Source organism: Fusarium solani, assembly GCF_023522795.1.
Source record: "Fusarium solani strain SB1 chromosome Unknown bctg00000004, whole genome shotgun sequence".
NCBI lineage: Eukaryota > Fungi > Ascomycota > Sordariomycetes > Hypocreales > Nectriaceae > Fusarium > Fusarium solani.
Window position 1 is genome coordinate 770,866 of NW_027072152.1, and position 27,662 is coordinate 798,527.

A 27,662-nucleotide genomic window follows, 5' to 3' on the forward strand; every position below is an offset into this window, starting at 1 on the left:
AGCAGTTTACAACGGAAATAAGCCATTCATTCGCTGGCCTGGTCATCCGCAGTTCTCTCCCCCGTGACTTAACCCAACTTCTCATACAACATCTGATACTCCAATCACAAGACCAAAGCCACAAAACCCTCAACAACCTATAAGCTACTCTGTATAATTCTTCGCTTGCCGCGCCTACTGCCGTCGTCTCATTTCTCATTACTTTCCTCCAATCCTAGCAAGTCTTGGCTCTTTTCTCCGGACACATGGTCTGGACCAAAACGCGGGGAAATGGAGATTTTCCCTTGTGAGGGGAAAAAAAAACGGACCATTCATGGTGCGCTGAGAGTCTTGGCTCTGGGGAAAAGGAAGCGGTCGGAGCTGCTGCTAAACAATTTGGGGTATCCTATGGGTGACATATAAAACGTACTTGAAGACGCGGTAAAAACTGAGGGCATCGCCATGTCGAGAAGGACTCGCACGAAAAAAGTCCCACATTTGAGATCCGGCCGCCGGACCTGTCTCGGTGTTTGGGCTCCCCTTGACGAGTTTCGCCTCTCACCTCACACCCCTGCTCCACCCGGGATCACATCTCCACTGAGGAACACCCCTTCACCTGTGAGAGAGGGAAGAGATCAAAATGTGTTCTCGGCTTGTTCCCGGGTCCCACTGTTGCCGCAACGCACAGGCACCTTGCTGAGAAGGGGAGGGACGTGCTGGATGACCTCGGATGAAAGAGGAAGGGCATAAATACCCTGGGGAGTCCTCGAGTGTTAGAAGTCTCTCTGTTCTGAGCAGTTCAGTTTACATCAAGACATCTACACACATCTATCTACACATCAAATCGAGTACACATTCACATCTCGACCACCAACATCACCAAGAACAATACCATCACCACCACTACCAACATCAACTCCACCACAAACCTCTTCAACATGCCTTCTGCCGCACGAAACTGGTTCGCCCGCCACTGCGCTCCTCCTCCTCCTCTCACAAACACCCCCGTCTGCCCCTGCACCACCTGCTTCAACGGCGGCTCCCACACCAACAACTCGGCCTCCTTCTCCGTCACCACATCCACCGAGCGGAGACGTGCCGACTCGGAAACTTCCTCCATCTCAAGCGGCACCACAGTCACCACCGTGTCACATATCGAGACCACCAAGCAATAAACAAGATACACAACTACATGGAGTTTATCGAACTTGAGCAAGAGCTATCAGCGCAGAATACAGCACCGAGCGTGGCGTTTTTGAGGGAAAACAACAGCAAAGTTTATTGAGAGCGTCTTTTTTTTTGTGCTCTGGGTTTTTGGATACAATAATGACTCTCTGACTTGACGTGGTCCTGAGACCGAAGTCGGGGGGTATAATACACATACAATTATTCCACTTGTTCCATCTCTTCTATGCTTGCACTTGATTCCAACTCGTTAATAACTCCTTGGCCGCTGACAGATCCGTTCCTGTCACCTCTTCTATCTGTTCCGCCTCTTCCAATGCCGTCTTACCATTAGAGCTCTTACAGTTTACATCCACTCCGTGCTCGAGGAGTATCCTCATCACTCCAATGTATCCCCTCGAAGTCGCTTCATGAAGCGCTAGGGATTGTTTTCCCCGCAACTCGATGTGATCTGCCGAATCTTTCTCATGGTCTGCTCCTCGCTCTAGCAGACGCCGCACAACATCCTCATGGTTCCCCCTCGCCGCCCACCGGAGAGCCCCCGAATGCTCAGTCTCGGCTCCATAGTCGAGCAACATGTCGATCACCTCTGTCCCCGGATAACTCTTCTGATACCACCCAGCAGCCCATCCGAGAGGGGGAGATAAGCGCAGTCGGGATCTTGATTGGGGTCGGCGCCGGCCTCGAGCAAGAACCTGATGAATTCGGGTCGCTGACGACTCCGACACGCGGCGATGAGCGCCGAACCCTGACGGTCGTACTGCATCAGCAAGATATCAGGGTCCACCCGGAGGAAGGCCGATACGAGCGGCATGGAGCCCGAGTAAATGGCGGCCCGGATAGGTTCCTCGGCGAGTTTGCCGGGCGGATACTCGGCGAGCAGATACTCAACGACCGAGATCTCTTCGGCCCATGAGGCGGATGCTAATAAGTATTGAATGGTTTCTTCAGAAGGAGGTGATTCTTCTTCGGCGGCTAGGAAGTATCGGAGCCGTTCAACATCACCGGATGCAGCGACTGACGCCAGAGTCGCGGCGGCCGGCTCGACCTCAAGGGAGAGATAATGCCGATAAGGACCCTGGCGCATGCCCCGTGTTATGAACATGGTTTCTTGCAAAGCCCAGCCTTGGGCGTGTTGATCGAGAAGTTGGATGAATTGGTTTGCCTTGGGTGAGCCGAGGTCGCTCAAGTCGGAAAGGTGTAGATAGGTTCCGACCGATCCAGGTAGGCTGCTAAATTGTGGCCTGTTGTGTCACCAGCCTGATTTGACATTCGATAGGCTTCTAAATCGTTTCTATTCTTCGTGAGTGAGTGTTGGTAGGAACTGCTTTCATCACGACAGTGAATCGTGTTGGTGAGGCAGTGGTAGACCCCTCTTACTCTATTCGTACCCAAGAATCGATGGCGTGCTTTGATAGAGGGGCCGACAGCGCCGAGGGCTGAAGGTCTCACCATATTACACATTCCCTCCGATGGCCTTGTCTGGTCGAGATATTTCAAGTTTTGAAGAAAGTCTAGAAGCAAATCTTGGGCAGCCTTTTCTCTCGAGGTCCCATTCGGATTTGGATTCTCATGCTTTGTTCAAACAGAACAAAGTTTCGAGAATGTCCAACGCCAGTGAGTTTCAACTCAGCCTCATAGGGCTATCTATCGTGGTCAACACATTATACCCGCAGCTCATAAAGACCCGACTACCCCAGAAACCTTGTTTCTCCAGAGTTGATCCTAACCTGAACGAATTCACTCACCGGCCGTAGAACCGGGACACCTCCGGGAAAAGAGTGGAGCCCTCCCGGCGCCGAACAAGAGTCCGCTCCCAATCTAAGAAAGCAACGAATGGATAGAGTCTCTATCGTACGATAGAAAGACATTTTAATTATCACGGGTTGTTCAAACTTGGACCCTTTTTGCATTGCATGACCCATCTACTCGTGCATAAAATAAGCCACTATATCTGTCGCAGTTCCCTTTCGTCATTAAGTAATCCCCCGGCTTTTGACGTCACCTCATCCCACATCCTTTTAGCCTACAATACAAACCTGTCTCGAGACATGGGCGTCATATCAGCGGCTTTACAACATTGATAGATTTATAGAAACAGCCTCTTTTGCTGCTTTCTCTTCGTCTCGTTCGCCATGCCGTATACCAAGGTTGACCCCGCCATTATCGAGGCGCTCGGGCTGGACCCTGCCTGCTCGTCCATCGCTTCTCATGGCGGATCAGGCTTTGCGTCGACTTTCAAGATATCGACCACGATTGACGGGAAGCCTGTCAACTACTTTGTAAAGACTGGCCCTGGAAAGGAGGCCGAGATCATGTTTCGAGGTATATATTCTATCCAACTACTCTCACAACCATATCCTCTAACACTCATAGGTGAACATGCCTCCCTCAACGCCATCGCAGATACAGTTCCCAACTTCTGTCCTCGTTCTCACGCTCATGGAGCCCTAGCCAACCGCGAGGGACACTTCTTCCTCGCGACTGACTTCCTGGACCTTGGATCTTCAGCCCCTGGTGGCACGGGCAGGACCCTCGCTGCAAAGCTCGCCCAGCTACACACGACTCCCGCACCTATTCCAGAAGGCCACGATAAGCCCATGTTTGGCTTCCATGTCCCAACGTGCTGCGGGTCTACAGAGCAGGACAATTCGTGGAAGGAATCGTGGGCTGACTTTTACGCCGAGAACCGTCTCAGACACATCAAGCGCGAGGCGGTTCGCAACCATGGTCCAGACCCAGAATTTGAAAGGCTCATTGAAAAGGTTGCCTCCAATGTTGTCCCGCGGTTGATCGGAGACGACAAAGTCAAGAACGTCAAGCCGGTCGTCATTCACGGTGACTTGTGGAGCGGCAACCATTCGAGAGGGCAGATTGCCGGCAAGGGTGGCTGCGAAGAGGTTGTATACGACCCTGCGGTTGTCTATGGCCACTCCGAGTATGAACTCGGCATTATGATAATGTTTGGAGGCTTCACGCCTCACTTTTGGCGTGAGTATCGGCGGCTTGTTCCCCCAGCTGAACCTGCGGGGGAGTGGGAGGATCGTCTGAGGCTGTATGAACTGTAAGCAGCGCCCCTTTGACACCTGCATGTACAGGATACTGACATTCCCCAGATATCATCATCTCAACCACTATGCCATGTTTGGAGGTGGTTATCGATCAGGAGCCACGTCCATGATGAAGGGTCTAATCCACAGGTTCGGATCGGGATAGCAAAGCAGCAAGAAGGACTAATGACAATTATGCCGAATTTGATGAATTTAAATGCAAAATGCCTCTCAACGCCTCAACGTGATCGCTTGTATAGACCCATCTCTAAGTGTGTTAACCAAAAAATCAACTCGCCAAAAATGCAACACTCGTCCAAGATGTGATGATCGTCTCGTCTCGCTCATGCAGCTAGCATGGCTGGTTGCTTTCTCCTTTCGGCCTGTGCTTCCTGCTCTTGTCTCTGTTCTGCCACGGGCGGTTGTGCGATGGGGACTGAGGGCAATTCTTGCGCGACTTCGGCTTCGAGGGCGAGCAATTCCTCTTCCACTTCCTCCTCGTCCTGGTTCGAGATGCGGCCTCCGAGCATGTCGCTAACTTCCTAGAGGGATGTGAGTAACTATCCATTGAAAAAGGGACTCCTAGGATGCTGACCTGCTGATACGCGATTGCATCCGCCGTCTCTCCCATCAACTTCTCCACATGCTCTATACCGCCCATCTCAGCATGAATCTCCTGCAGCACCTTGGTTCCCTGCTGCAGTCCAAACAAGACATCCTTTTGTATAAGCGCAAACTCGACGTCGGTCGTCAACTTCTCGAGCTGCGCTAGTTGCGCGTCCGTCTTAGCGAGCAGCGACTCCTGGTACTTTTTGCGCCGCAGCGCCAGCAGAGCCCTCTTCTTGTCGCCCTTTGCCAGCATCTGCCTCGCAATCTCGGTCTCCTTGTCGGTGAGCACGCTGATGCGCCGTTGGTACTGGTGTAGCTTGTCTCGCTGGTTCTTCATGTCCAGGATCGCTCTAGCGGAGGGGGAAGATGTTAGTCACGAGCGCAATCGGAGAGGGAGATGGCGGAGTGATTTGGGTGAGGATAAGAAGCTTACTTGTCCTGGGCTGTTACTTTACTCGCGTTGCCTCCCATGGTGAGTATCACAGCTTCTAGAATTGCCGTGGAATGACCTGGAGAGGGATTGTTGTCGTGAAATTGCGCAAGATTAGGTCTGCGAGAGTCGGCTCGGCGATTGTCACGAGGGACGAGGGAGACCATCGTCATCGGGCGCAGAAGGGTTCCACAGCATTATCGATAAGCAGGGCCCCTCCAACGCTTGAGATAAGAAGTGTATAAAATATTCATAACTTCTTGACAATTATTATAATCATGAGCATTCCTTAGGCAAATCTTTTTTATTAGATAGATATATAACAAGGATTATATAAAGGCAATCTCATGGGAAGAAGATGATAATTTGAACTAGAGTAAAATTAATAGAGAGGTCTCTTAAATTATTTATTAGCCTTATGATGAGACACGTCCGTCCTGTCAGGTTCACAACACAATTCCTCCCACCTTTAACAAGCCATGATCAGAAGTCTCTGTTCAACTTAAGTACTTAATGCGTAACGGCTTCCGCTCTCCTCTCTCATGCTCGCCGATTTTCATCTTTCAATATCATCGAGGTGCTGGTAAGAAGCCGCACAAGTTCCATCTGCCTTACGTAAGAATCTTCCGGCCCTCCACAGTCGCTGCACAATCTTATCGATCGGACCCATCTCAGAATTTCTCTTCAGTGCAATTCCTACACATTGCAAAACGACAACGACGTCATGACGCTGGGCGCCAAACGGCCCCGGGTCAACCTCCGGCAGGGCCTCGACCGCGATGTCTACCAGATTCTCAAAAAGCTTGAAGACGCTAACGACGGAAAGCCCTTCAAGAGCATCTCGGCCGTCTACGACGCCATCAAACGGTCCAATTCGAGCTTGAGCCGACAGAAGAAGCGTCCTCTTGAGGACTCGATCGAACGAGTGCTACAATTTCGTAAGGAGGAATTGGGCGATTCGAGCGATTCGGAGGCCGCTCTCGAGGAACCGGCGAAACCTGAAGACGACCGATTCCTGCTCAATCGCCAGATGACGAAGCATTGGCACACGGCCCAGAGCCCGTCCGGCCAGAATTCGACGCCGCAGACCGAGGCCCCTCGCGCCGTCAAGAAGCGACGACTGCAGCAGGAGGATGGCCAAGAGCAAGCAGCGAACGGTGCGACAACACCAAAGGGCGCCTTGACGGACACCGACGCACCGGCCCTGGAAAAGTCAGACAAGGACAAGGACAAGGCAAAGAAGGCATCAAAGTCGAGCCGCTTCAAAGTCGAACATCCTTCGGATCCACTGCTTCTCGGCGGTGTGGGCGATATCTATTCAGACCTAATGCGCATCACCGAGCCCGCGCTCAAATGGCCCGAGTTATATGCGACCAAGAGTTGGCGAAAAGTTCCGGGCATTCTATTGTCAGGCCCGCCAGGCATTGGCAAGAAGTCATTGGTCAAGTCTCTTGCGGCTAAGCTGGAGGTTCCAGTCGTCTCTCTCGGGGGCTGCTTTGAGGACCCTGAACGCATGGAAAGGAGCTTGAACGATGCGATTGACGAAGCAATGAGGCTTGCTCCTTGTATTGTCCTCATCGAGCAGCTCGATTGGTACATGTCGAAACCAGGAGGAAGCGGGCATAGCGAGAGTCACCGCCGGACCGTTACACAGTTTATGCGACAGATGCAACGGCTAAAGGCGGATCAAGAGAAGGATGGACACGTTCTGGCCATGGCGACGACTTCAAGGATCACGGATGTCGACCCTGCGGTATTGAAAGAGGGTTTGTTTGAGCGCACAATTCAGATGAGGATACCCGACCTTGAGGCTCGACAGGATATCTTCAAACACATCACACGAGGCATGCAGCTCGCTGAGGATGTCGACTTCCAGGCACTGGCCAAGATGACACACGGCTTCGTTGGCGCGGATATTGTCGTTGTCACGACGCTGGCTCAAGATGCGACAATAGAGCGAATCAGGCACATGGACGAGTATCGAAAATGCTTTCTCAGCCTCGACGAGCCTATTATCGACCCATCAGCAGACCTTATGGAACTCGCCGATCAAGCACCTCGCCCACCTTTTCCAGAACCCCCTGAGACTCCGGTAACTCTGGAGGACTTCAAGACGGCTATCAAGGCCTTTACACCCTCCCTCCGTAAGGAAGGCTTCACTGTCATCCCGAGTGTCACATGGGATCAAGTCGGTGCCCTCGAGCAGGTGCGCAACCAGCTCGACATGTCCATCATTGGGCCCATCAAGAACCCAGAACTCTATCTTGGCGCCGGTATCAACCGTCCAGCTGGATGTCTCCTCTGGGGACCTCCCGGCTGTGGCAAGACCCTTGTTGCTCAGGCCGTCGCCAACGAAGCGCAGGCCAGCTTCATCCTCATCAACGGTCCCGAGCTACTCAACAAGTACGTGGGCGAGTCGGAGCGTGCTGTGCGTGAGCTGTTCAACCGTGCCCGCTCTTCCACGCCCTGCATCCTCTTCTTTGACGAGATGGATTCACTCGTGCCGAGGCGTGATAACTCTTCCACCGAAGCTGGTGCTCGAGTCGTCAATGCACTGCTTACAGAACTTGATGGCGCTCGTGATCGTGCTGGCGTGTACGTCATCGGCACAACCAACCGTCCGGATATGATAGATCCGGCGATGCTTCGACCTGGTCGTCTCAGCGTTCAGCTCTTCCTGGATCTGCCAACCACTGACGAACGAGTCGACATCCTGCACGCCATCTACCGCACGAATCATCCATCAGCCACGTCGGCCGAACTCAACCGGCTCGAGCCCGTCGCACGTGACAAGCGGTGTGACGACTTTAGTGGTGCTGATCTAGATGGATTGCACATCCGGGCTGCCGAGAACACTGTGAAGCGTGTGTTGAAGGGCGAGAAGAAGAAGCCAGAGATTGACGAGCAGGACTGGGAATATGCCCTGACGACGACACGCCGTAGTGTGCGCAACCCAGAGTCGTACAGGAAACTGGAAGCCAAGATGCGGGAGTCTAACTGATACCATACCTTTAGAGGAGACTCTGTATATCTTTTGAAGAATTTAATGATACATTCTGATGATAATTATTTATACTGTGATGATGACGATTTTATATTATGATGTCTATTATATCTCCTATGGCGATAATTATTTCTTATTATGATGATAATTAGCCAGCTGTAGCAGTTGATTGATGATGCGAACCATTGTCGATCATCCTCTGCTTGCTCCCTTCATCCTTTCCAAAGTCTCAGCCACCTCGTGGCTCGACCTCCAAAACCCAATCAGCAACTCCCTTCCGCCTCCTTAGTCAGGGGCAAGAAAATGCCCGATGACATGATCCCTCCCGATCGCCGCAAATCTCTTGCCGCATTCGCCGCACCGGAGCAACGGAAATAGCTCGGCGAGCTAAACCAAGAACAAGAAAAAAAAAGTTGGTTTGCCCTCATGATCGGGAAATCTTGGTCAACAAGTACAAGCGCAAAACCGCTCAAAGGAGCCGCACCTACCGGCTATCGGTGGCTCATGACTTGTGGTGAGTGACTTGTCATCGAAAATGACATGATTGAGATTGGTCGGCGATAATGGGAATGGATCGGGGAGGTCGGGAGAGCAAGATCGGCGACCACCCTTTTTTTTTTCGGTTGTCATGGGTGCTACCAGGAATGACGTTGAGGTCATACACAAGGAACTGCATGAGGTCAAGACATTAGGTTGAGATCAGTGAATCAATTCTTTTTCTTCATCAAACAATACAAGGCTCTGGATATGAAAAGGGCGGATTTCTTTTTTTAAGTGATCCTATTCCGCCCCCCTTAACCAACGCCTGGCTTTTCTTCTTCTTCTCTGTCTCGGGAGGACGAAGAAAACGCATAAAGAGGAGATGGGAATAGGTACAAGCACCGTTGTCTTTCTAAGTGCTGTATGGTCTATAAGTACAATCGCCCCCTGGCGCGATCCCTCGTCTATCAAAAAAGTCGTAACATTACACGCGATGTCTTTTGGTCGCTTAAGCACAAGAGTCCTTGAGGTAGCTGTTGAGACAAGGGTTAGCCATGGTTCATGTGAAGGTCTGAACACACGCGACATCGGGGACGCAGGTGTTGAGAAGAGACAAAACTTACGCAATGAGGTCGTTTCGGTCCTTGGCCTTCTTCAGGCCACCGAAGGCCATCTTGGTGCCGGGGATGTACTTCTTGGGGTTCTCGAGGTAGTCGAAGAGGGTCTGGTCGTTCCACTCGACACCCTTCTGCTTGTTGGCGTCGGTGTAGGCGTAGCCCTCGACGGTACCACTCTTGCGGCCGAAGAGGCCGTGCAGGGCAGGGCCGATCTTGTTGCCGCCGTCCTTCTCAACGGTGTGGCACTGAGCACATCGGGTCTTGAACAGGTTGGCACCCTTCTTGACGTCGCCTGAGGGAATGTCGAGTTAGTATGTGAGTGAAAATGCGGATCCGGTGCGGTGCCGGGTGTGAGCGCTGCTGAGAGGGATTGAGTCTGAGAGAGGGCGAGGGTGAGATTGCGATGCTGGTGAATGGCGTCGCACAGGCTGTTGGTGAGCCATTGTCGAGAGAATCTTGGTCAGGAGGGAGCCTTGTCTTGGTAAAATGACGCAGGCTGAAAGAGACAGCTCGCGTGCCCGCCGTCAGCGGTCACCGCAGAACCCTCAAAAGACCCGAAACTTCGAATTGAAGCTGTGGAATCCTCTGCGCTGAAGCTCCTCTGTCTCGCGATCCTCAATTGACCTCCCAGCGGCGCTCGCGGTCCCGGCGCAAACAAAGGGTGAAGGCTGCTGCACAGAAAAAAAGAGCACTTACCGCCAGCCATTGTGAATGTTAGGTATGAATTAACGGGTAAGGATGAAGGTGGTAAAGGCAAGGTGAGGCTCGAGCCAAGGTCAAGAAATGGATCTTGAAGATGTGGTTGGTAATGGAGAGAGGGAGAGAGGATGAAGAGGAAGGAGGAGGGAAAGGAAGAAAAAAAGGGAAAGAGGCAAAACAAATCTTTATGACAGCATGACAGCCCGCCAAAAAGGCCGCCCGCCGCCCCGGTGTGCGCCTGCCTTGGCCATCTGCCCGGGAAGTTTGCTCACTTTTTCGCCAACGGCCGTTCGGCAGCCACCTGTGGCTGGGGTAGGTGTGACCAATCAGGGCGCTAGAATTACGCAGACTGCGAATGTGGCTCCGGGTGAAGTCGGATCATGAGGGCGGGTCCTCGCGGCGGTCAGGTTTTTCCGGGGTAGCAAGTGCCTGATGTCAGAGCCCTTGACCCTTTTTGGTTTAGAAGGAGCAAACGGAGGGGAGCAAAGAGCGGAGTGGGTCCCCCGCTTCCCGGCTCCGAGTCAGTGCTTGATTTTTTTACCCTTCAACGGACTTCGGAAAAAAGATTCTTCTGAATCGAAAGTGAGGGCATCGCCAAAAAAAAAAACAACTTCAACCCACCAACCTCGGCCTTGAAACGCCCGTCCGGTGGCACGCGGAGGAGACCCAGGATCAACACAAGCTTCTCTCTTCCCCAGCAGAGGCATTCTCAACAATGACAACCCGTGCCATAATCCCCCGCTTCCTCCTCCCCCTCCAGGGACCCCTCTGGCGCGGCATCAGCATCCCGCTCTCCCAGAACAGCATCCGAATCCGCTTCGCCAGCTCCTCGACAGAAAAGCCCATTGTTCTCGAGAAGCCCGCCCGCTTCAATCCACCTTCCCATGGATCCCGAGCAAAGAGGAACCATGTTCCCAAGCACTACGGACCCGACCTCACCGCCGCCGAGATCGCCGCGCAGAACACCAAGAACTACCCGGGCATGATGGCTCCCGAGGGAACCTGGGCGCATTTCTTTTGGCACAGCAGGATTCTGCATACTTTCATCACCATGGTGCGTTAAACTCACAACTCAATTGCTCCCAATGGGCAGCAACGAGCAAATCACACCACCGATGCTAACCCCTCACAGGGCACCCTCTTCGCCCTCGGCGTCTTCACCTTCTTCATGAACTACGCCTACAACTCGCCCTACAAGGAACTCGTGCCCCCATCTCGGACCTCTGGACGCACCCGATCCACTTCTTTGTCGGCTGGAAGAACGTCATCCTGCTGCACGAACAGGACAAGGCCGAGAAGGCCGTCGAGCACCGAACCCGCCACCTCGACGACGTCGCCAAGCGCCGCTACTTTATGAAGATGCACGGCATCGAGACCAAGGACCCCGTGTCCATCGTGTTTGGCAAGGGAGAGGAAAAGTCCGAGGACGAGCTCGAGGCCGCCGCCATGGGACGGGAACCCCCGCAGAAGACCGAGGAGGAGAAGAAGCCAGAGGAGGCCAAGAAGAAGTGGCTTGGTATCTTTTGAAATGTATAAAAATGGCAACCAAAAACTCAAATCTGCCTGTAAAATAGCTGTAGCATAATGAGCCCACGCCTTCCAAGTCGCAGATTGTATGATTACATCGGATATCTAGCCTTTTACATCTTGCAGTATTCTATGCCACAGTGATCAAATCACAGATGTCTCGTCATGTCAACTCAACACCCTCCAGTCCATCCAACACATCATCCGCAACACCACCCTTCTCCAACACGGCCTGTATTATTCCATCCATGACACCGAACTTGGTTCCTCCCAAAGGCGCCTTCCATACTCCCTCAGTACTCTGTGCATCGCCTGCTTGCTTCGTCCCATTGGTATTCGTGTTATGTGGCACACCAGGTGGTGTGAGTCTCGAAGGCGGATCAACAGTCCGGATAGACAGCAACCTAAGCTGGCGGCCCGTAGAATCGACTTCCATGTCGCCCTCCGTCTTGACGCGGCGCACCTCGGCCACAGAAACCGCAAGCGCCGTCTCCGCGACCGCAAGCTCCTCCTTGGCTGGGTCGAAAATGGTGTTGTCGCCAACTGCGACGACGAGCAGAGTAATCGGGGGTCGCGATCCAGCTGCGCCAGCACCCTCGCGCGGGTACAGGAAAGTCGAAGCCTCCCAATCGTCGTCAAACATGGGGTCTTCGTCACCCTCAGACTTGAGGCGCGGGAGGCGCGTAGCCAGGAGGGCGAGGTGGGTTGTGAGTGAGAGAAGGGGGAGAGGGTATGACAGCGGAGGTGATATTAGCAGAACCTGTATATGCAGTCAGTATCAGTCTTGTCGCGAAAAGAAGGGCCCTCCGTAGAAGCCACACATACATCGAGGTATAGCCTCCAGTGAAACCGCCTATTGATCCTCAACTTCTTGGCAAACTCCTTGTCAGCCAAGAGCGCCTCCCTCAACATCTCAGCCAAAAACACCGTCGAGGCATCATCATCCCTCTGTCCGGGAATCTCCACTGCCAACTCGAGCCAGTCGCCCCTCGTTCTATCCTCTTCGCCCTGGTCCTCCTCTCCGCCAGCCGTCTTTTCAATCTCGGCCTTGACTCCCACGATGGCTTCGGTGCCGTCGGCAAAGTGGACTCGCGCGCTGCCATTTGTACCGGGAAGGACTCCGGTCTCAGCCGTCAGAGGACGAAACTGCGTCGGTGTGCGGCCATCGGGTCGGATGGGGGGTCGGAGTGAGAGGGTGCGGTGGAGGTAGGCGAGCTCAGCAGGCGAGAAGAGGCTTTGCTGCGTCGCCATTGTGATGATGGCGGGCGCTCAGCAGCAGATATGACCGGTGTGTTCTCCTCAAGCTTGCAAGATGTAGCAATGCTAGTTCTCTATCGGGCGCGACGCGGAAATGCTGTATCGCAAGCTAGGTCTCAATCACTCGATGATTTTTAATGTTTGGATGGAAAAGGTTGGTCCTTCACCGAGGTGAGTGATAAGATAAAGAAAAAAGCTAGGTGTGGTGGGTGGGTTGCAGATTGCGGGGTGCTTGATGGAGCCTCTGACCTTGATCCATTACACAGGCACTCAACTCAGTTCAACTTACAACTCACAACTTGCAATCATTTACAAGGCATTTCAGCGTAATACTTATCCTTCTTGCATCATGTTTCATCAGCATCATCATCATCAATTCTCTATAGATTCACACAAGTCCCCCTCGCCCCAAGTAGAATCCTATCCTCCTCGTGGCGTAAAATCCAAACAAATTCGGTCTATCAGATCTGGCCCAATGGCTGCAACAAGCTCTGCAACTCCAGCCTTCAATCCCGGATAATCCTCCACGCCCCGTTTATCCCAAATAACAAGATTCGATGTCTTGTACAACGGTCCATCAGGCTTGATCTTCAACGCGATGTTGTCCAGATCCCAGTCGGCCACCGAAGAGAGAGGAGGAATACCTGGCATGTTAGTTTTAAAAAGCCAGTCATCTTCATCATCTCCAGATTTCGAGTCCTCTGATTCGGCATCGGACTTGTTGCTCATCTCCACATCCTCATCAGTACTCGATGGACCATCACCATTGCCATTAGACTCCCTCTGTTTCTCCAGGGACAGGCTGACAAACGGCTTCTTGTCCAAGAGATCCAACATCTTTCGATCCAGAGGATCCCAGGCAAGTGAGTTCGGATCAAGAATAAACTGCGGTGAATAGTCAATCTTGTACCGCATCTTGGGGCAGCTGTGAATGTAAAAGCCTGGGTACCACCATCCATAACCCTCTTCGATGGACAGAGCAATCTCGTAGAGCGCACCGAGTTTGCCCGGCGCCCACTTGTGAATGCTCTCATGGTAGAGGAAGTAGACTGAGCTTACACACTCGGGCAAGAGATCAAGCACACCGATCGCCACGAGCTTGCCGTCCAACCTATAGCACTGATGATAAGACCCCAGGCGGCGCTCTTTGCCATTCGAATCCACCATCGTCTCTCGTCTCAGGGGTGAGCTGCACAAGAAGCGTTTGAACCCGCCTGCAGTTATTTTGCTCGGCCCCTCCTTGTGCACCACTCTCTGGTAATTCTCGTAGACCTCAAACTTTTCTTCTGTGAAATCATCTGTCTCCAGAGTCACAACAAGCTTGTGTGCAGCCTCAGGGGGTTTGAGCAGCTGAGCATCCTCGGCTTCGTGAACCCGCTCGATGAGGTCAAAGTGATTATCTCGCTTCTTTGCCTGGTCACGCGACTTTGGGTGAAGACGAGCAACCTCTTTCGTATAGGTCTCGCCCATGACGTACCTGTTGAAGCGGTTGATGGTCTGTCGCTGGTCCCTGGATGGCTTGAACTGGCTAGAGTCGAGGCGGATGGTGTAATGAGGACAACATGATCGACGCTGATCAGGTCGATACATGAGCGTACCAGAACGCCTCCAGCACCTACCAAGAAGCGTCTGGTAGAACCCGGGGCTCATTGATGATGCAGAGGCGTAGTAAGAGTAGCCTACCATCCCACGTACTAGTTAGCCTCGCCTGTCCCTCGGTGCCTGGTGTGGAAGGAGTATGACAAAGAGTGGAAGGGAATATTGACTTGGCACGTGTAGAGTCTCTCCCCCATGATACGACTATGCGGGAACTAGAGTCTCGTGCCGTCAGTGGAGCATGTGTTGAGGCGTTCGGGGAAGCAGGAAACGGGGAGGTGCAGGGGCTGGGTTCACGTTTTGACTGACTGTTGCCACGCTTTCCACAGTAGCCGCATCTTGATGACTTGGAGTAGGCTAATCGTCGGTCAGCATTCGGTCAAGAAGGAGGTACGAATGACAATTGCGTGGGGGATGAGTGGTAGAAACTGAGACTTTGTGAGGTGTCAAGTGTAGAACACCAAGCGTGGGGGCCAAGAAAGACATGAGATGCGTGTAAGAGGCATGAATCGTCACGGGGGAAGGTACAGCCAGATTATAGACAGGCATATGATGGGTGTGAACGGAAATGGCCTCGGAGCATTAGCCATGTACAAGACTCCTGGCCCTTGAACAGATCCGCGACGGCCCGACCTGAGAAAGATTCCGATATCCGACTGTCGACCTGAAGCCTTGTCCATGGTAATAGTCAGAGGATCACGGCATGGCATTGAGTTGTGTCATGACATTGACAGACTGCCCAGGCAGAGGCTCGGGGCGTATCATGCGCGTGTATGCGAGTGATCCAATAGCTGGAGAAGGCACTGGTGCCAGCAATAGTCTTGTCACACGTTCCAGCAAAAGATGATGACCGTACGAATACGGATGCTGGGATTGGCGAACAAACAAGCCGGCAGACCCATGGCTACATGAAAGGCAGCGGCAGCAGCATCAACAACTTGTTGAGAGTAGTTGTGGGCGGGTGTGCACAAGCTGAAGAGCCATTGACATTGATGTTGGCAGCCCAGACATTGGCCCGCAAGCATTGAGATTGGATCGCGGAAACTGTGGGACGTGGGATCCAATTCCTTCTGGTCGACAGACAACCAAGGCCGAGGCAAGTCGAAGCCGTAGCCAGCCTAAATTGGGCATGGAAATTGAAGTGGATGTGCTGTAAATGTGCAAGCAAGTGAAGTGGAAATGGAGCAACGTGAGCGACTTGGCCCGGACGGGGAAGACGGGGGCGCCACGGGGAACGGCCGCGGCGGAGCTCAAGCGCAGGCGCCGGCAACCAACGACAAGCCGGCATTGCACCACGCGCGCAAACGGTTGGAGCAGAACAAGGGAATAAGCACTCACCAATTGGCGAGATATACTCGTACCGCAACGACGCATCTTCAGGGATGCGCATGCCACTGGGTTCCATCGTGGGCCTCGAGGCAGCACCGGCAGCACCACTGGTCACTGGAGCCGCGTAGCTGAAAAAGCACCCAGCCAGGAAGAGATGCTCTGGCGATGGATTGCCCGAGACGGAACCACCTGGAGCCGTCGTCGACCGAAGAGGGGCGCCGGGTCTATGTATGTGCTGTAGCTGTAGGTATGGATCTCACAGACCACGACGAGTTGGAGATGAGGACGTCACCCACGAGGGAGGCTACCCAGGACGGGCAAGTCGGTGCGTGAGGTACCGCCTGCGTCCGGCGGGATGGCTCGCGGGTGGAGGGGCGGATTCCCGGGCGAGCCTTGCTTGGACGGATGGAGGGGGCGTGTGAGTTTGTGCTTGTTGAGCAAAGAAGCGATCGCGTGCCCGCCAATTCCCCTCTTGAAACAAGGGGAAACAGTGTGTGCGTGAGCGTGGGATGTTGTGTGTATCTGTCTGGCTGACGGAAGAAGGTTAACCGAACTGGTTGCTTGCTGCTGCACACGGGATGATGACGACCCAACGTTGGTCGACCGACGGTGATCGTGTGCGACAGGCAGTCTAGCTTGACCAGCAGTTGCGAGCCGGCTTCGATCTGGGCGACTAGGGGGAGCAACCGAACAGGGGTTCAGCAACCCAAAAGACACACAGGACAAGGGCGTGATTTGAGAGATGGGGGAGCTTCTGAGGCAGGCGAGGCAAACTGCGCGGATCGACCCAGGATCTGGGATCCGATGAAAGGCGCGAGCACTTGCGGCTGGCAGAACTGCAGAGGGACAAAAGGTCGTCTGTCTGTCAGACCGTGACCGGTGAGGAAAAGTCGGAAGATGAGAAGTGGGCGCCTGGTGGGTTTTTGGACGAGCTTTGAGGGAGGGAGATGGAGAAGATGGAGATTGGAGGTTGGAGCTGGAGACGCACGACGTTTGAAGATCAACAAACGGCTCAGCACCTCAGGCGAGGCAACTGCGAATGACGGGTGCTGCCAGCCAGCTCCAGCTCCTTCCAACTGCGGGGTGATACCTACAGTACACCGGCTCCATCCTTCACTGCCGGGCTATCTTCCACTTTGACAAGTGTCTTTGATAGCAGCTCTATAACTGTATCAAACAAACGTAAAGAGTCTCAATCTATCTGATAAAAAGACTCCTTCTACGCAGCTCCTTCCAAGGCGTGTCATGATTTTCTTTCACTTGGAAGCATGCACAAACATGTGTCCATGTCTTGGAGCCCCTGCCAGGCCTTCTCTCCAGAGTGGAGGACAAAGTGTGCTACTCCAGGGTCCAGCCCAACGGATCCGACCGCTGAGGTTCCCGAAATATGTACAGAAAAGTAGCTTGCAGGGGGGTTGACAGATAGGTTTCTGCCCATTTTTTGCTTCTTCCTTTCTCTCCCACAGCATAGAGGTGAGGTGGGCTTGCTTTTACGGTGAAGGGCCAGACACCACGGCCAGTAGGAACATGACCCGACTCCCAACACACTCACACTCGACGCACGACAAGGCTGAGCCGTTGTGTCACCAACTGGTCGATTTTCCATCTCATGTCATGCTGATGGAGGGGGGACAGAGGTACATGCCCAGGGCCGGGAAAATGAGATGAGATTGGAGAAGACGCAGGAAACACGATCGCCCTGGCTGATGGTGGCCAATCCCCAAACGTCGACGACGGCCTGTTTCCTCTATTCCTTGCATGCTGCAGCTCTCGGCTGCGGCGAATGAGAGGAAAAGCAAAGAACCTACCGGCCTAGTGTCAAAAAGTGGACGGTTCCAGGGCCACGACGACAACCGACAATGACTTGCTTGCCTTGCCTTCTTGTGCCTCCTGGGGGAGAGGCTCCATCTCTCTGCAGGTTTCGAATGCTTCTGTCTGTGTCTTGTTCCGCCAGAGGCCAAGAGTCACGGCACCCATTCCCTCTATCGTCCGACGTGCGGGCTTTTTCCCGTCCTTTCGTTTCTTTTCCTCGGGCCTTAGCATCCGGTGTTAGTGGACGTTGGGAGCTGCGGAACTAGATGCGCTATGAAATTACCGGCATGAAGTGATTGCCATACCCAGAGACTCTTTATTGTTGAAAAGAACCGACGGAAGATGGCCGGTGGAATAGGCCTGGACAGGCAATGCCAAGCATAAATGCACACCACCTACCAATTAGCGACTTGAACGATATGACGTTCTGGGGGAGAGATGAAAGGCAAACAAGACCTGGCATGTTGACTTACAAGGCCGTCATCGGACGTCGACGATAGATGCGCATAACCCCAATTGGAACATGACGACTCCCAGTGACAACTTTTCCTGCACTGGAAAACGCGTCCTTCAGCCACGGGGGCCAGGACGACGAGGCAGAAGGCTCGCCTCAACGACGACATGCTTGTAACTGTACTCCTCTGTACGGAGCAATGCAGTACAAGCGCCGGTCCTTCTGCCCCTCCCCCTCACCTCCCACCTTACTTAGGTGCATCGTACGTCAGGGTAAGGTGGTACAGCGCAGAAGCTGGCCGTGGGCGACGATGAACCTATCATTGGCAACATGTGAATCGAGAAGAGGCCAAGCTTGGAGTCGCCGCGAGCGAGACGCCGCAAGCCCCCCAGTCCCTCTCCCCCCTCCAGCGCCATGGGTACCCCACGCCCTGCGAGCGAGCGCAGAGCTTGCGTCCGCGTGCTGATATACCGACTCGAGACGTGGTTGCAAAGGGACCCGACCCAGATCCAAGACTTTTTTTGCTGCTCCAAGGGCCTGGCTGATGGCCGACCAGGCTTGCTAGATTGCATGGCCGTGATGCATGCCCGCTTCCCTTTTGGGTGTATTGTTGCACGACGAGTTATGGACGCTGACGCTGTTATTTTTTCACCCTCTTTCAGTTATCAGTTTCTAAGCCTTTTCCATCACGATTCATGAACACCCATGATACAAGATGCTTCGAGAGCTTATGAGAGAGTCACAAGAACCCGTCAGCCACGCTCAATGCCTGCCTACGGGGTAGATCGTTGAGCTCACATTGACATTGGATGCTGCTGCCGCTGCACATGCCACACTCTTACAGTGACGGCAGCCTGAGGCGAGCTTCCTTTCTCATTCTGTTCTTAGTGGCACCACGCAACGCACGCTCCGTCATGGTCATGGCACAACTCGGCCCTCATTCTCCATCCTCCCAAGCCCCAGGCCGTGGGTTCTGGGCGGGACGAGCGGAGACGACGGGCCCAACGATAGACTGTTTCCATTTCCAGGGAGAGCCTAGGCCAGAACTCGCTTGACTGAGGGTGCCAGTGACGGGAAATAGGGGATCTTTTTGGCACCATTTGGCTCGCAAGTTTGTCTTCTACTGGTCTTGTGCCTGTACTTTTCGTACGTAGAAGCCTGGGTCAGAGATTCCTTGCATGCACCCTCCTACTCCTTTCAACCATCTTGCATCTTCCATCTCCTCTGTTAGTCTCGCCAGGGCGTATCTGATAGGAAGAAAAGGGGGGCGTGGCCTCACCAGGGCAAAAAAAGACAGACAGAAAAAAAAATCTCCAATGATGGCACTCTCCCCATCGCATTACCCCCATGTGCATCCCATGCTTGTCTGCCACATCCATCCTCATCCACGCCCATTGCCCTACTGAGAAGGTATAGTATAGCACCGTGGTACATCCCGGGTTGTCCCTGGCTTGCCTTGCAGTCTTGCTCTCGCAGAGAATGAAGCTTTTTTACGGGGACAGGTGCTGGCCAGCCTATCCATGTTCCATCGACCACGGGCGAGCTACCAGATTAGCTCGAGTATAAAGCCAACTGGCTCTGTCACCGCCGGCATCTCAGTTCTGGTCTGAGAGTTGGACGGCACGAGACATGTAACGGTTGGATGTCTACCTATTCCCAAAGCACCTTTACCTAACATTTGCTCTCGTTTATCACTACTCTTATACGTCAGCTCCCTGCCATTGGCCTTCCTTTTACCTTTATCCCAGCTGCCCTCATCTGACTTTTGTTTTTACAAGCGTCACCTTGACGAACAGACTTTCTTGAGCCACGTGCTGAGCTCTTAGCATTGGACTCTACAAGGTTCCGGTCGCTACAGCACCTACCAGGATCCCCGGGTTGTTTGGCGAGGCGCCTACCCTGCACTTCACAACTCCAGTACCTGTGCGACAGGCCTCTTTTTTTTGGCGTCCATCGATATCCATCTTGTAACTAACTAATCGAGCTTCTTCTCGAAAGATCTCGCCTCCGACCTCGCTTCCGGTGAATTTACCAACGGAGTATTCTCGCCGATAACTCCGGAACACCACCCGATAGAGTTCCTGCGCGCCGTAAATTTAGCCTCTGTCCCTGCCTAGCAGCATCTCTTTGCGTACCTTACCAGATTTCTGGCTTGGCCTGGGACATTCATTACTCGCACCAACAAGCCTCATCTCCTCTCCTCCGTCTCCGTCACCGTCAGCTCTCAGTCAGCCAGCACAAAAACCACCAACAAAAAAAGGCAACTTCTCGCATCAGAGTTTGCCTGCATCGGTTGACCCAGCGAAAGCCCTCGGTTCCACACCGTACAGTACCGTACCAGCGACTCACTGCCCCGGGGATACCACCTCGCCCTACAAAAGCTCCATCCATCTGCGCACCTCAGCAAAAGCTACCGACCTGCCCTGCCCTGCCCTGTGCTACTGGCAAGCTTACAAGGGGTACCATCGACGGCCACTACGCATACTCCGTCGTCCACTGTAGAGGGTCCAGCTTTTTTTTTCTGACGCCTCCTTTGCCTCCAGCTCTCGCTGCTGGTTCTAGTCTCCACGCCCTCTCTCTTCGCAGACAGGGTCGGACGTCCGCCCAGCGCCCCAAGCAAGCCCGGTACCTACACGCCCCCGGCCCCATCCCTCTTTCTCTCTGCTGCCCTGTGCCAGACACAGACAGAGACAGAAAGAGATCCGCCGAGTCGTCCGCTGGCCCCCCTCGAGCTAGACTTGGGACGTTTTTGCGCGTGCGCGCGCCCACACCTCCATCATCTCGCAGTATATCACATCGCCAGCCCAGCTCTCTGGAGCGCCTGGGCTCTCCCCGACCAAAACCCTCAAGCACCCAGCTCCTTCTGGCGCGGGCAAACGACCTCTTGTCTTTGCTCTCCTTCCTCGGCCTCCTCCCCCCTGAAACTTTACAACTTTCTCTGTCGACAATGATGCATCGCCAGGTGCTTTGAAAGCAGCCCGCCCGCCCGTCGCAGGTTCTCTCTCGACCCAGGGGTGAACGTGAACATCCGTTCCGCTCCGCTCCCTCCGTGGATCTGCCAGCTTCCGTCGTCCGCCTCATCGCTCTCCGAGACTTGCGAGCCTTTGTGTTCTCGAACTTGTCCGACCAGAAACCCTCCGAAACCCTCCCCCAATCCCCGTCCACGACACACCACTAACATGTCGAGTTCTGCCTCTGGCGACTCGGGCGCTGGTGGCCGGTCAATGGAGTCCCGAGTGGGCAGAAGCAAGCAACGTGAGTCTTTGCGAACTGCGCGATCCTACATACTCTCTGCACTTGAGCACACTCACTTTTTTTTTGCTCTCGTAATTTCCCCTGCCTGCATCTTCAACTCGCTTCTTGCGCCACCAATCCCCCAGCCCCAATTCGCCGTCGCTGGCACTCAATTTGTTCCTGCGACTGCGGCCAATGTCATTGACCATAATCCCATGGCCATGCCCCACGTTTAGCTCAACAAGCTCGGATTCGCTAACATGTTTCACTTTGCAGGTTACAACACCAAGGGTGAACGTCTCGTCGCTGGCATCGTGCCCCTCACACCCGATCAGAACTATGTGCTGTTGATCCAGTCCACCCGGCGAAAAGGTTGGGTCTTGCCCAAGGGCGGCTGGGAATCGGACGAGACGTGCCAAGAGGCCGCCGAGCGAGAGGCTTGGGAAGAGGCCGGCATCACCGTCCAGATCAGCTACGACCTCGGCGACATCGATGAGAAGCGCGCGCCCAAGTCATCAAAAGACCGGTCAAGATACCACTTTTTCGAGGGCGTCGTCACTGGCGAGTATGACGACTGGCCCGAGAGCCACAAGCGCGAACGCCAGTGGTTCTCTTTTGCTCAGGCCTGGGAAGCCTTGTCAACAAGACCAGAGCTGCAGGAGGCTTTGGAGCGGTCTACCATGAGCCGGGCATAGCCTCACGGCACGCCCTCTCGCGATCAGCTCTGGCCTCTGCAGGCGATTGACCATCGTCGACAGCTTGTCACTTGATGCACAACTCACGCTGGAACCTACCGCGGCGCTTGTTGCACGAATGGCTAGAAGTGAGTGAGCCGGTTCTGAAAAGGTACCAGGCTTCTCCGCCAACCAAGCATCATGAGAGGGAAGAACACATGTCGACAAGGGCTCTTGAACCCGGCCTCTTGACATGAGTTTCATCCTCAAATCTCCTCTTTTCCTTGCTCTCTCTCTATTTACAGAGATGATACGAAGTGCATCCATCCAAAGGCGTTCGGTGGATTATGATAGAGTCTTTTTTACACAACCAAGAATTCAGGCGGGACGGTTTACCCGAGCAGCATATTACGGTGCATACATCAAGACGAGAGGGACATTATTTTGTTTCGACTCTTGACGAGGTCCGGGAGAAAAAAACAACAAGGGGTTGGTTGGCTGCTCTTGGATTCCTTGCTTTTTTTCTTCTTCTTTGAACGGGGTCTCCCAGGACAAACCAAACACGGGAAGGGAAAGGCAAAGGCAAAGGCAAAGGCAAAGGCAAAGGCAAAGGCAGCGAATGGTGCACCAGATATCCATCCGGCTAGAAAGAGAAGCCCCATTGACTCACTCGCCTATTGCGGTAGAGTTGAGTTGGCAGAAAAAAATAGACGTGGCGATTTCTCTCATTGTGATGCATCACTGAAATGAGAAGCCCAACAAAGATACAGTAATCAGCAATGAAATGAATGTAAAATAATTGACAAAAATTTATTGATCAATCAATGAATGATGACGCACAGGCGAGGTCACTGCTGCAACTTCACCCACTAGCAACCTGCGGCCCAAGGCTTGTCATGGATGCTTGTTTGCTCTGTTCCCTGGCAGATTCGAATGTGCCCCGCCAACATGTTTAACATGCCCCTCACTCCTTATTCGCCCCTCTATTGACTTTTCCAAGCTGCCCCGCATTCGGCACAAAATGAGACCATCGACAGGCATCTCGCTGACGGTGACGCCGACCACATGACCGTGCACGTGATAAAGCTCTTATCGATAACAGGTTCGCCGCACCTTTGCTCAACGTCGAAGCATCAACGACACGGACCAGCAACCCGTTATTTCAGACAACCACGCAGCCCTTTTCGCAATGTGTATGTCATGAGCTCTAGGAACGAATATTCCATGGATTTATAAAGCACCGGAGCAATCGAAAACCCCCCACGAACGACACCCCCTAGACCCATGATATAATGGAGAACCTGTCCATCTCCGATGCCCCTCCGCAGGGACGCGGCGGCGGCGCTCCGCAACCGCTGCCTCAGCTGCCGCCGCAGATGTTCACCACTGCTGCGCAGCTGCTGGACCTCACAGACAGTACGATCTCGCCATGATAACAGTTGGTTCTTGCTTGCGGTCCCGGGGAGGGATGGGACTTGAGAGCAACAAGGGGGGAGCAGACCAGGGAGGATCGAGTGCTGACGGTTGGTGAAACTGCAGAGAAGCTCATGGTCGCCTTGCGCGATGGGAGAAAACTCATTGGTGTGCTAAGAAGTTGGGATCAGTTCGGTGGGTTTTCCTTTCTGACCCTCATGAACTTGGAAGGGGCCGAACTTGCGAGGACACGGTTTTCTGACATGCAAACCCAGCCAACCTCGTCCTCCAATCCACGGTCGAGCGCATCTTTGCGCCTCTCCCCGAATCGGCAGGCAGCGACCAACCGGCAGGTCTCTACGCCGACATAACGCACGGCATCTTCCTCGTGCGCGGCGAAAACGTGCTCCTCCTCGGCGAGATCGACCTCGACAAGGATGACGACCCGCCACCCGGATTCCAGCGCGCGGAGCTCGACGTGGTCAAGAAGCTAGCCGAGGACAAGAAGGCGGCGGACAAGGCAAAGGAGAAGGTGAGGCTCAAGAAGTTGGCCAAGCAGGGCTTTGAAGGAGAGAATCTGGGTGAGATTGTGTTTTAGAAAGGGAGGCGCCACATGTTTGCTACGAGAAAATTGCTAGCTGTGGATGAGGTGCGGTTCATTGGGCAGAATATTGTGAAATGCCCTTTGGCTGCGGGATGGGAAAGAAGAACGGCTCTACTATAGAGGAGTCGGTTCTATGGGAATGGAACTGGGAATATTAAGACTAGTGGTTCGGCGCGCATAGTTAGCATGCATGAATAGATGAACCGACAAAAGCTAGGATATCATGTTTTTGGTTAGTGTTTGCAATTATTGACCGGGGTTGTAGTTTGGTATATCTTTGGCATGTTGAGCTTAGGCCTTGAGGCCACCAGCAAATGCTGGGTGATGGAGATGTGACTTGGAACAAGCAAGGGAAATATTGGCAAGTGAGAGACTCAAGGCTCAATAACAAACACATGGAGAGCCTACATCTTCCATGTCGACAATGGGTGAGTTTCTAAGTATACTCTCCCTCCCTTTATAAGGTTTAGGGAGGCCATGGGTTTCTACATGACTGAGATCGTGACCTATCCTTTCACAGAGACAAGGTGTGAACTCACACACAAAAAAAAGGCTATGGTTTCCGGCACAATGTTGGCATCAGACCTAATGGTATGTACCTACCATCACACAAACAAAACACATTGATCGACCAAAGTCCCGACCCATGACTGAGAAGCTATGTTATCCGACGAGACAAACTGAAGTCATATGCTGTTAAACCAAACATGCAACACATCGTCGAGTTTTTGACAACACCCCTGATGAGTTTCGTAGCAATCTCTTAAATCATGCAGCGGTGACCACGTGGCAGATATGCATTGCTTGTCTCATACATACAGTCGATTCTCTATTAATAGGAGCTGCTGCAGGTAGTAATATACAAAGGCTACGAATAGTCAATATGTGTGGAGTCTTGTGTGGCTCACTGTTGTACACGGTCCCTTATACCCCCCCGGACTCGAGATGCTCAGAGACTCAACCCGAAACAGCTGGTCATGCCATCCATCAATGGAGATTGTACCGGAAACGCCTCTCGTATGGAGTCATTACTCTCCCCGTTGTTCTTGAATCTTTTCCCCTTTTTCTTTTACAAATACAGCCCGGAGCGCCACTGTTACCCTTCTTTTTCTCGCTTCTCTCGACGGCCGAGGGTCTAGATGGACCTTCGCCTTCGTAGACGCTCAAACATGGGTATAGGTGTGTCGTCGGGATTCTTGCAGCCGCCGAGAAGCCAGTCCGTTAGGCCTACGACCTTTGCGCCGACGCCGCCTTCCCAGTCGCCGCCCGCCTGCGCTTGCTCAATCGTATGGCTCAGTATCCTGCCCTCGGCGTCAAAGTCGAACACGAACAGCCCGGTAAAGGCCTTGTCTGGGTCAACGCCACGGCCAAAGGGCAACGACCGCGCAATAATGCTGGCATCGCGGGCGGACCTAGGCTCCTTGCGCTTCTCGCACCAGCGGACGACGAGTTGCTCGGGGATGGCTCCCGGACGGCGGGGTAGGAAGGTGAGGGGCTCTGAGGTCATGCGCTCGGCGAGGATCTCGATGCGGACGTTGCCGATGATGGGGACGCGGTTCCAGGCTATGGGCGACGTCCAGAGGGCGGCGTTGTATGCGACGCGGCCCGAGACGGTGGGTAGGTGCGGGTGTGTCGAGGGGAATAGGTGGAGGCAGATGTTGGGCGCGAGGAGATCGTGGGGGAGAGGATGGAGGAGGAGGGTCGGTAGTCGTTCTTGGAGGACTCTTAGAGCTGTGCCAGGTCAGCATTATATGGTCTTAAGATTCTCAATCCTCCCCGTCATCCTGGTCTTTCGTACTCTTGCCCAGCTTGGCCTTGTTCGGGTCCTTTGGCCCGTCATCGCCGGCTCCAACCCACCGTACGCCCGTCGCATCGAAATAGGTCCTCGACAAGGCAGCTCGCCTCACCGAGGTCTCAAGGATGACAGAATCCGAAGGCAGAGGAGCAGAGAGAGGTTCCCGGATGGCTATGGGTTTGACCTGGGCCTTGACTGGACGGGCGCTGGAGAGCCGGCGAAGTGATGCGGCAGAGGGCCGGCCGGAACGGCTTATAGCGGAGCGAATGGGCGCGGCCATTGGGTGGTCAGCGCAACGGGATGGGGAGCCTCATGGATTTTGGAACAAGGTAGAGGCGAGGCCGAAGTAGAGAATTGCGCGACGAGTAGATTTGATTAAAGCTGATTGAGTAGAAGACTGTAGAGTCAAGTTGAATGGTGAGGTAGTTGGTCGATAGCTTGACATGACCCAGTCCACTTTTGGAACTTTTTTGACAGAGGGCAAATGGGTAAAGTCGGGTTGGCTGGATCGACCGAGAAGTACCCCTACACTATGTTTTGCGTAAGAAATACATGAGGAGTCCCAAGCTCCTGGTTGGCCAGCCCAGCCACTGGTCTCCACCGCCACAGCGCGGCTGACAGCGGATACTGTAGCGGGATGTGGCGGGGCGGGGTCCAGCGTTTGTGTCCGCCCCGACGGGACCAGGCAGTTTTCTCCAGGGGCCACGGGGAACAAGACGAAGCATTGGGTCTTCTTTCAAGGGGGACGATGAAACGGGTCCACTGATAAGGGGCTGTTATCTCGCTGGGTGAGAGAGTGAGAGCCTCTTGTCTTTTCTTGCGAGATGATGCAGTCTTGGGCCGGTCAAGGCACGCATCGCAAACCTTGGATCATACACCGGCCAATGCCGTGACCTACTATGTCACTGGACCTGAGTGAATGACTGACTCTGAAAAAGCCCCGAGACTTGTAAAAAGGGCCGCATGATGGAAAGACGGCATGGATGCAGGTACACGAACAGGTCGTCTTTCCTTTTTGTCACATGCAATCCTGCAGTCTCTCTTTTTTTCTGCTGGGGCGGGCAGTTTTGGGTGCATCCATGCATCTTTTCAACAAACCGTGACGAAACCGCCAGTTGGTTGACGAGGTTGGGGTTCTCAAGGTGGACAAAAAAGGACAATCTCGTCAAAAATAACTTTTGCCTCGTCTTGAGTCTGCAAGAGCAAGGCAAGAAAAATAAGCAGTAAGATTAAACCCTGCTGGAGAGCTAAAATAAATCTGGGCATCGTCGTGCTTTTATTTAATTTCATCCTCATCCAAACCCATCTCTCCTGCACCTGCACAGCCTCTTCGCCAGAGCCAGCAATCCTTTGTTCTGCGTCTCACGTGACCTGTCAGCTGCCCCATTCCACCGCCGAACCGCCCTGCTTCCCTCTGGTGCCGCGCTGGCGCTGCCTGGCGTTACGTTTGTCTTCCAGTCCCTGACGTACTTGAGCCTCTGCATCTCAGCGGAACCAACTTGATCTTCTCCCCATCATCTCCATACCAACCTCATCCCTCATCGCCTTCGGCTTCGCTCATCTCAGATCTCGCCCCCTTCTTCGTCGCCCAGAACACGAATCTCGCCTCGCCGCGATACCTAGAGCAAACCCGCCAAGATGAACCCCGAGTAGTACGCCACACCTCTTCCCGCCTCCTTTGCGATAACCTCCTTTCGATGAACCACCGCCCATGCTGACTGCCGCTCCAGAGTCCCTTCCCTTTCATCGCCGGCGCGCCCGCCTGGCTCCGATTCCTCTTCAGGTGTCGGGATGCGATCCTGGATGACATTTTTCTGACGTGCACCGCCTTCTCAGATACGACTATCTCTTCAAGCTCCTCCTCATCGGAGATTCCGGTGTTGGAAAGTCTTGCCTGCTTCTGCGATTTGCCGA

At 53.7% G+C, this 27,662-nt stretch overlaps 12 protein-coding genes across 12 annotated transcripts; 6 read left to right on the plus strand and 6 right to left on the minus strand.

Annotated features, from left to right (window-relative positions):
- Window positions 1-917: 917 nt before the first annotated feature.
- MRS44_007315 (uncharacterized protein) lies at window positions 918-1,154 on the plus strand (the record flags this gene model as incomplete). The annotated part of the gene is made up of 1 exon (XM_065620486.1): window positions 918-1,154. One exon carries the CDS (start codon window positions 918-920, stop codon window positions 1,152-1,154), a length of 237 nt encoding a protein of 78 aa, XP_065476558.1.
- A 593-nt stretch (window positions 1,155-1,747) lies between these two features.
- Window positions 1,748-2,269, minus strand: MRS44_007316 (uncharacterized protein; the record flags this gene model as incomplete). The annotated part of the gene is made up of 1 exon (XM_046281806.2): window positions 1,748-2,269. One exon carries the CDS (start codon window positions 2,267-2,269, stop codon window positions 1,748-1,750), a length of 522 nt encoding a protein of 173 aa, XP_046129153.2.
- Window positions 2,270-3,299: 1,030 nt separating this feature from the next.
- Window positions 3,300-4,380, plus strand: MRS44_007317 (uncharacterized protein; the record flags this gene model as incomplete). Its single annotated transcript, XM_046277010.2, has 3 exons — window positions 3,300-3,489; window positions 3,541-4,228; window positions 4,281-4,380. The coding sequence occupies 3 exons, from the start codon at window positions 3,300-3,302 to the stop codon at window positions 4,378-4,380; spliced, it is 978 nt and encodes a 325-aa protein (XP_046129152.1).
- A 178-nt stretch (window positions 4,381-4,558) lies between these two features.
- MRS44_007318 (uncharacterized protein) lies at window positions 4,559-5,294 on the minus strand (the record flags this gene model as incomplete). Its single annotated transcript, XM_046277009.2, has 3 exons — window positions 4,559-4,756; window positions 4,810-5,173; window positions 5,257-5,294. The coding sequence occupies 3 exons, from the start codon at window positions 5,292-5,294 to the stop codon at window positions 4,559-4,561; spliced, it is 600 nt and encodes a 199-aa protein (XP_046129151.2).
- Window positions 5,295-5,977: 683 nt separating this feature from the next.
- MRS44_007319 (uncharacterized protein) lies at window positions 5,978-8,254 on the plus strand (the record flags this gene model as incomplete). Its single annotated transcript, XM_046272231.2, has 1 exon — window positions 5,978-8,254. One exon carries the CDS (start codon window positions 5,978-5,980, stop codon window positions 8,252-8,254), a length of 2,277 nt encoding a protein of 758 aa, XP_046129150.2.
- Window positions 8,255-9,245: 991 nt separating this feature from the next.
- Window positions 9,246-10,060, minus strand: MRS44_007320 (uncharacterized protein; the record flags this gene model as incomplete). The annotated part of the gene is made up of 3 exons (XM_046277008.2): window positions 9,246-9,270; window positions 9,361-9,646; window positions 10,051-10,060. The coding sequence occupies 3 exons, from the start codon at window positions 10,058-10,060 to the stop codon at window positions 9,246-9,248; spliced, it is 321 nt and encodes a 106-aa protein (XP_046129149.1).
- Window positions 10,061-10,768: 708 nt separating this feature from the next.
- MRS44_007321 (uncharacterized protein) lies at window positions 10,769-11,580 on the plus strand (the record flags this gene model as incomplete). The annotated part of the gene is made up of 2 exons (XM_065620487.1): window positions 10,769-11,111; window positions 11,186-11,580. The coding sequence occupies 2 exons, from the start codon at window positions 10,769-10,771 to the stop codon at window positions 11,578-11,580; spliced, it is 738 nt and encodes a 245-aa protein (XP_065476559.1).
- Window positions 11,581-11,743: 163 nt separating this feature from the next.
- Window positions 11,744-12,831, minus strand: MRS44_007322 (uncharacterized protein; the record flags this gene model as incomplete). The annotated part of the gene is made up of 2 exons (XM_046277006.2): window positions 11,744-12,340; window positions 12,406-12,831. 2 exons carry the CDS (start codon window positions 12,829-12,831, stop codon window positions 11,744-11,746), a joined length of 1,023 nt encoding a protein of 340 aa, XP_046129147.1.
- A 426-nt stretch (window positions 12,832-13,257) lies between these two features.
- On the minus strand, window positions 13,258-14,487 carry MRS44_007323 (uncharacterized protein; the record flags this gene model as incomplete). The annotated part of the gene is made up of 1 exon (XM_065620488.1): window positions 13,258-14,487. The coding sequence occupies one exon, from the start codon at window positions 14,485-14,487 to the stop codon at window positions 13,258-13,260; it is 1,230 nt and encodes a 409-aa protein (XP_065476560.1).
- Window positions 14,488-21,207: 6,720 nt separating this feature from the next.
- MRS44_007324 (uncharacterized protein) lies at window positions 21,208-21,957 on the plus strand (the record flags this gene model as incomplete). Its single annotated transcript, XM_046281560.2, has 2 exons — window positions 21,208-21,283; window positions 21,539-21,957. 2 exons carry the CDS (start codon window positions 21,208-21,210, stop codon window positions 21,955-21,957), a joined length of 495 nt encoding a protein of 164 aa, XP_046129144.1.
- Window positions 21,958-23,228: 1,271 nt separating this feature from the next.
- MRS44_007325 (uncharacterized protein) lies at window positions 23,229-23,947 on the plus strand (the record flags this gene model as incomplete). The annotated part of the gene is made up of 2 exons (XM_065620489.1): window positions 23,229-23,352; window positions 23,625-23,947. 2 exons carry the CDS (start codon window positions 23,229-23,231, stop codon window positions 23,945-23,947), a joined length of 447 nt encoding a protein of 148 aa, XP_065476561.1.
- A 1,141-nt stretch (window positions 23,948-25,088) lies between these two features.
- Window positions 25,089-26,028, minus strand: MRS44_007326 (uncharacterized protein; the record flags this gene model as incomplete). The annotated part of the gene is made up of 2 exons (XM_046281451.2): window positions 25,089-25,684; window positions 25,752-26,028. 2 exons carry the CDS (start codon window positions 26,026-26,028, stop codon window positions 25,089-25,091), a joined length of 873 nt encoding a protein of 290 aa, XP_046129142.2.
- Window positions 26,029-27,662: the final 1,634 nt, after the last annotated feature.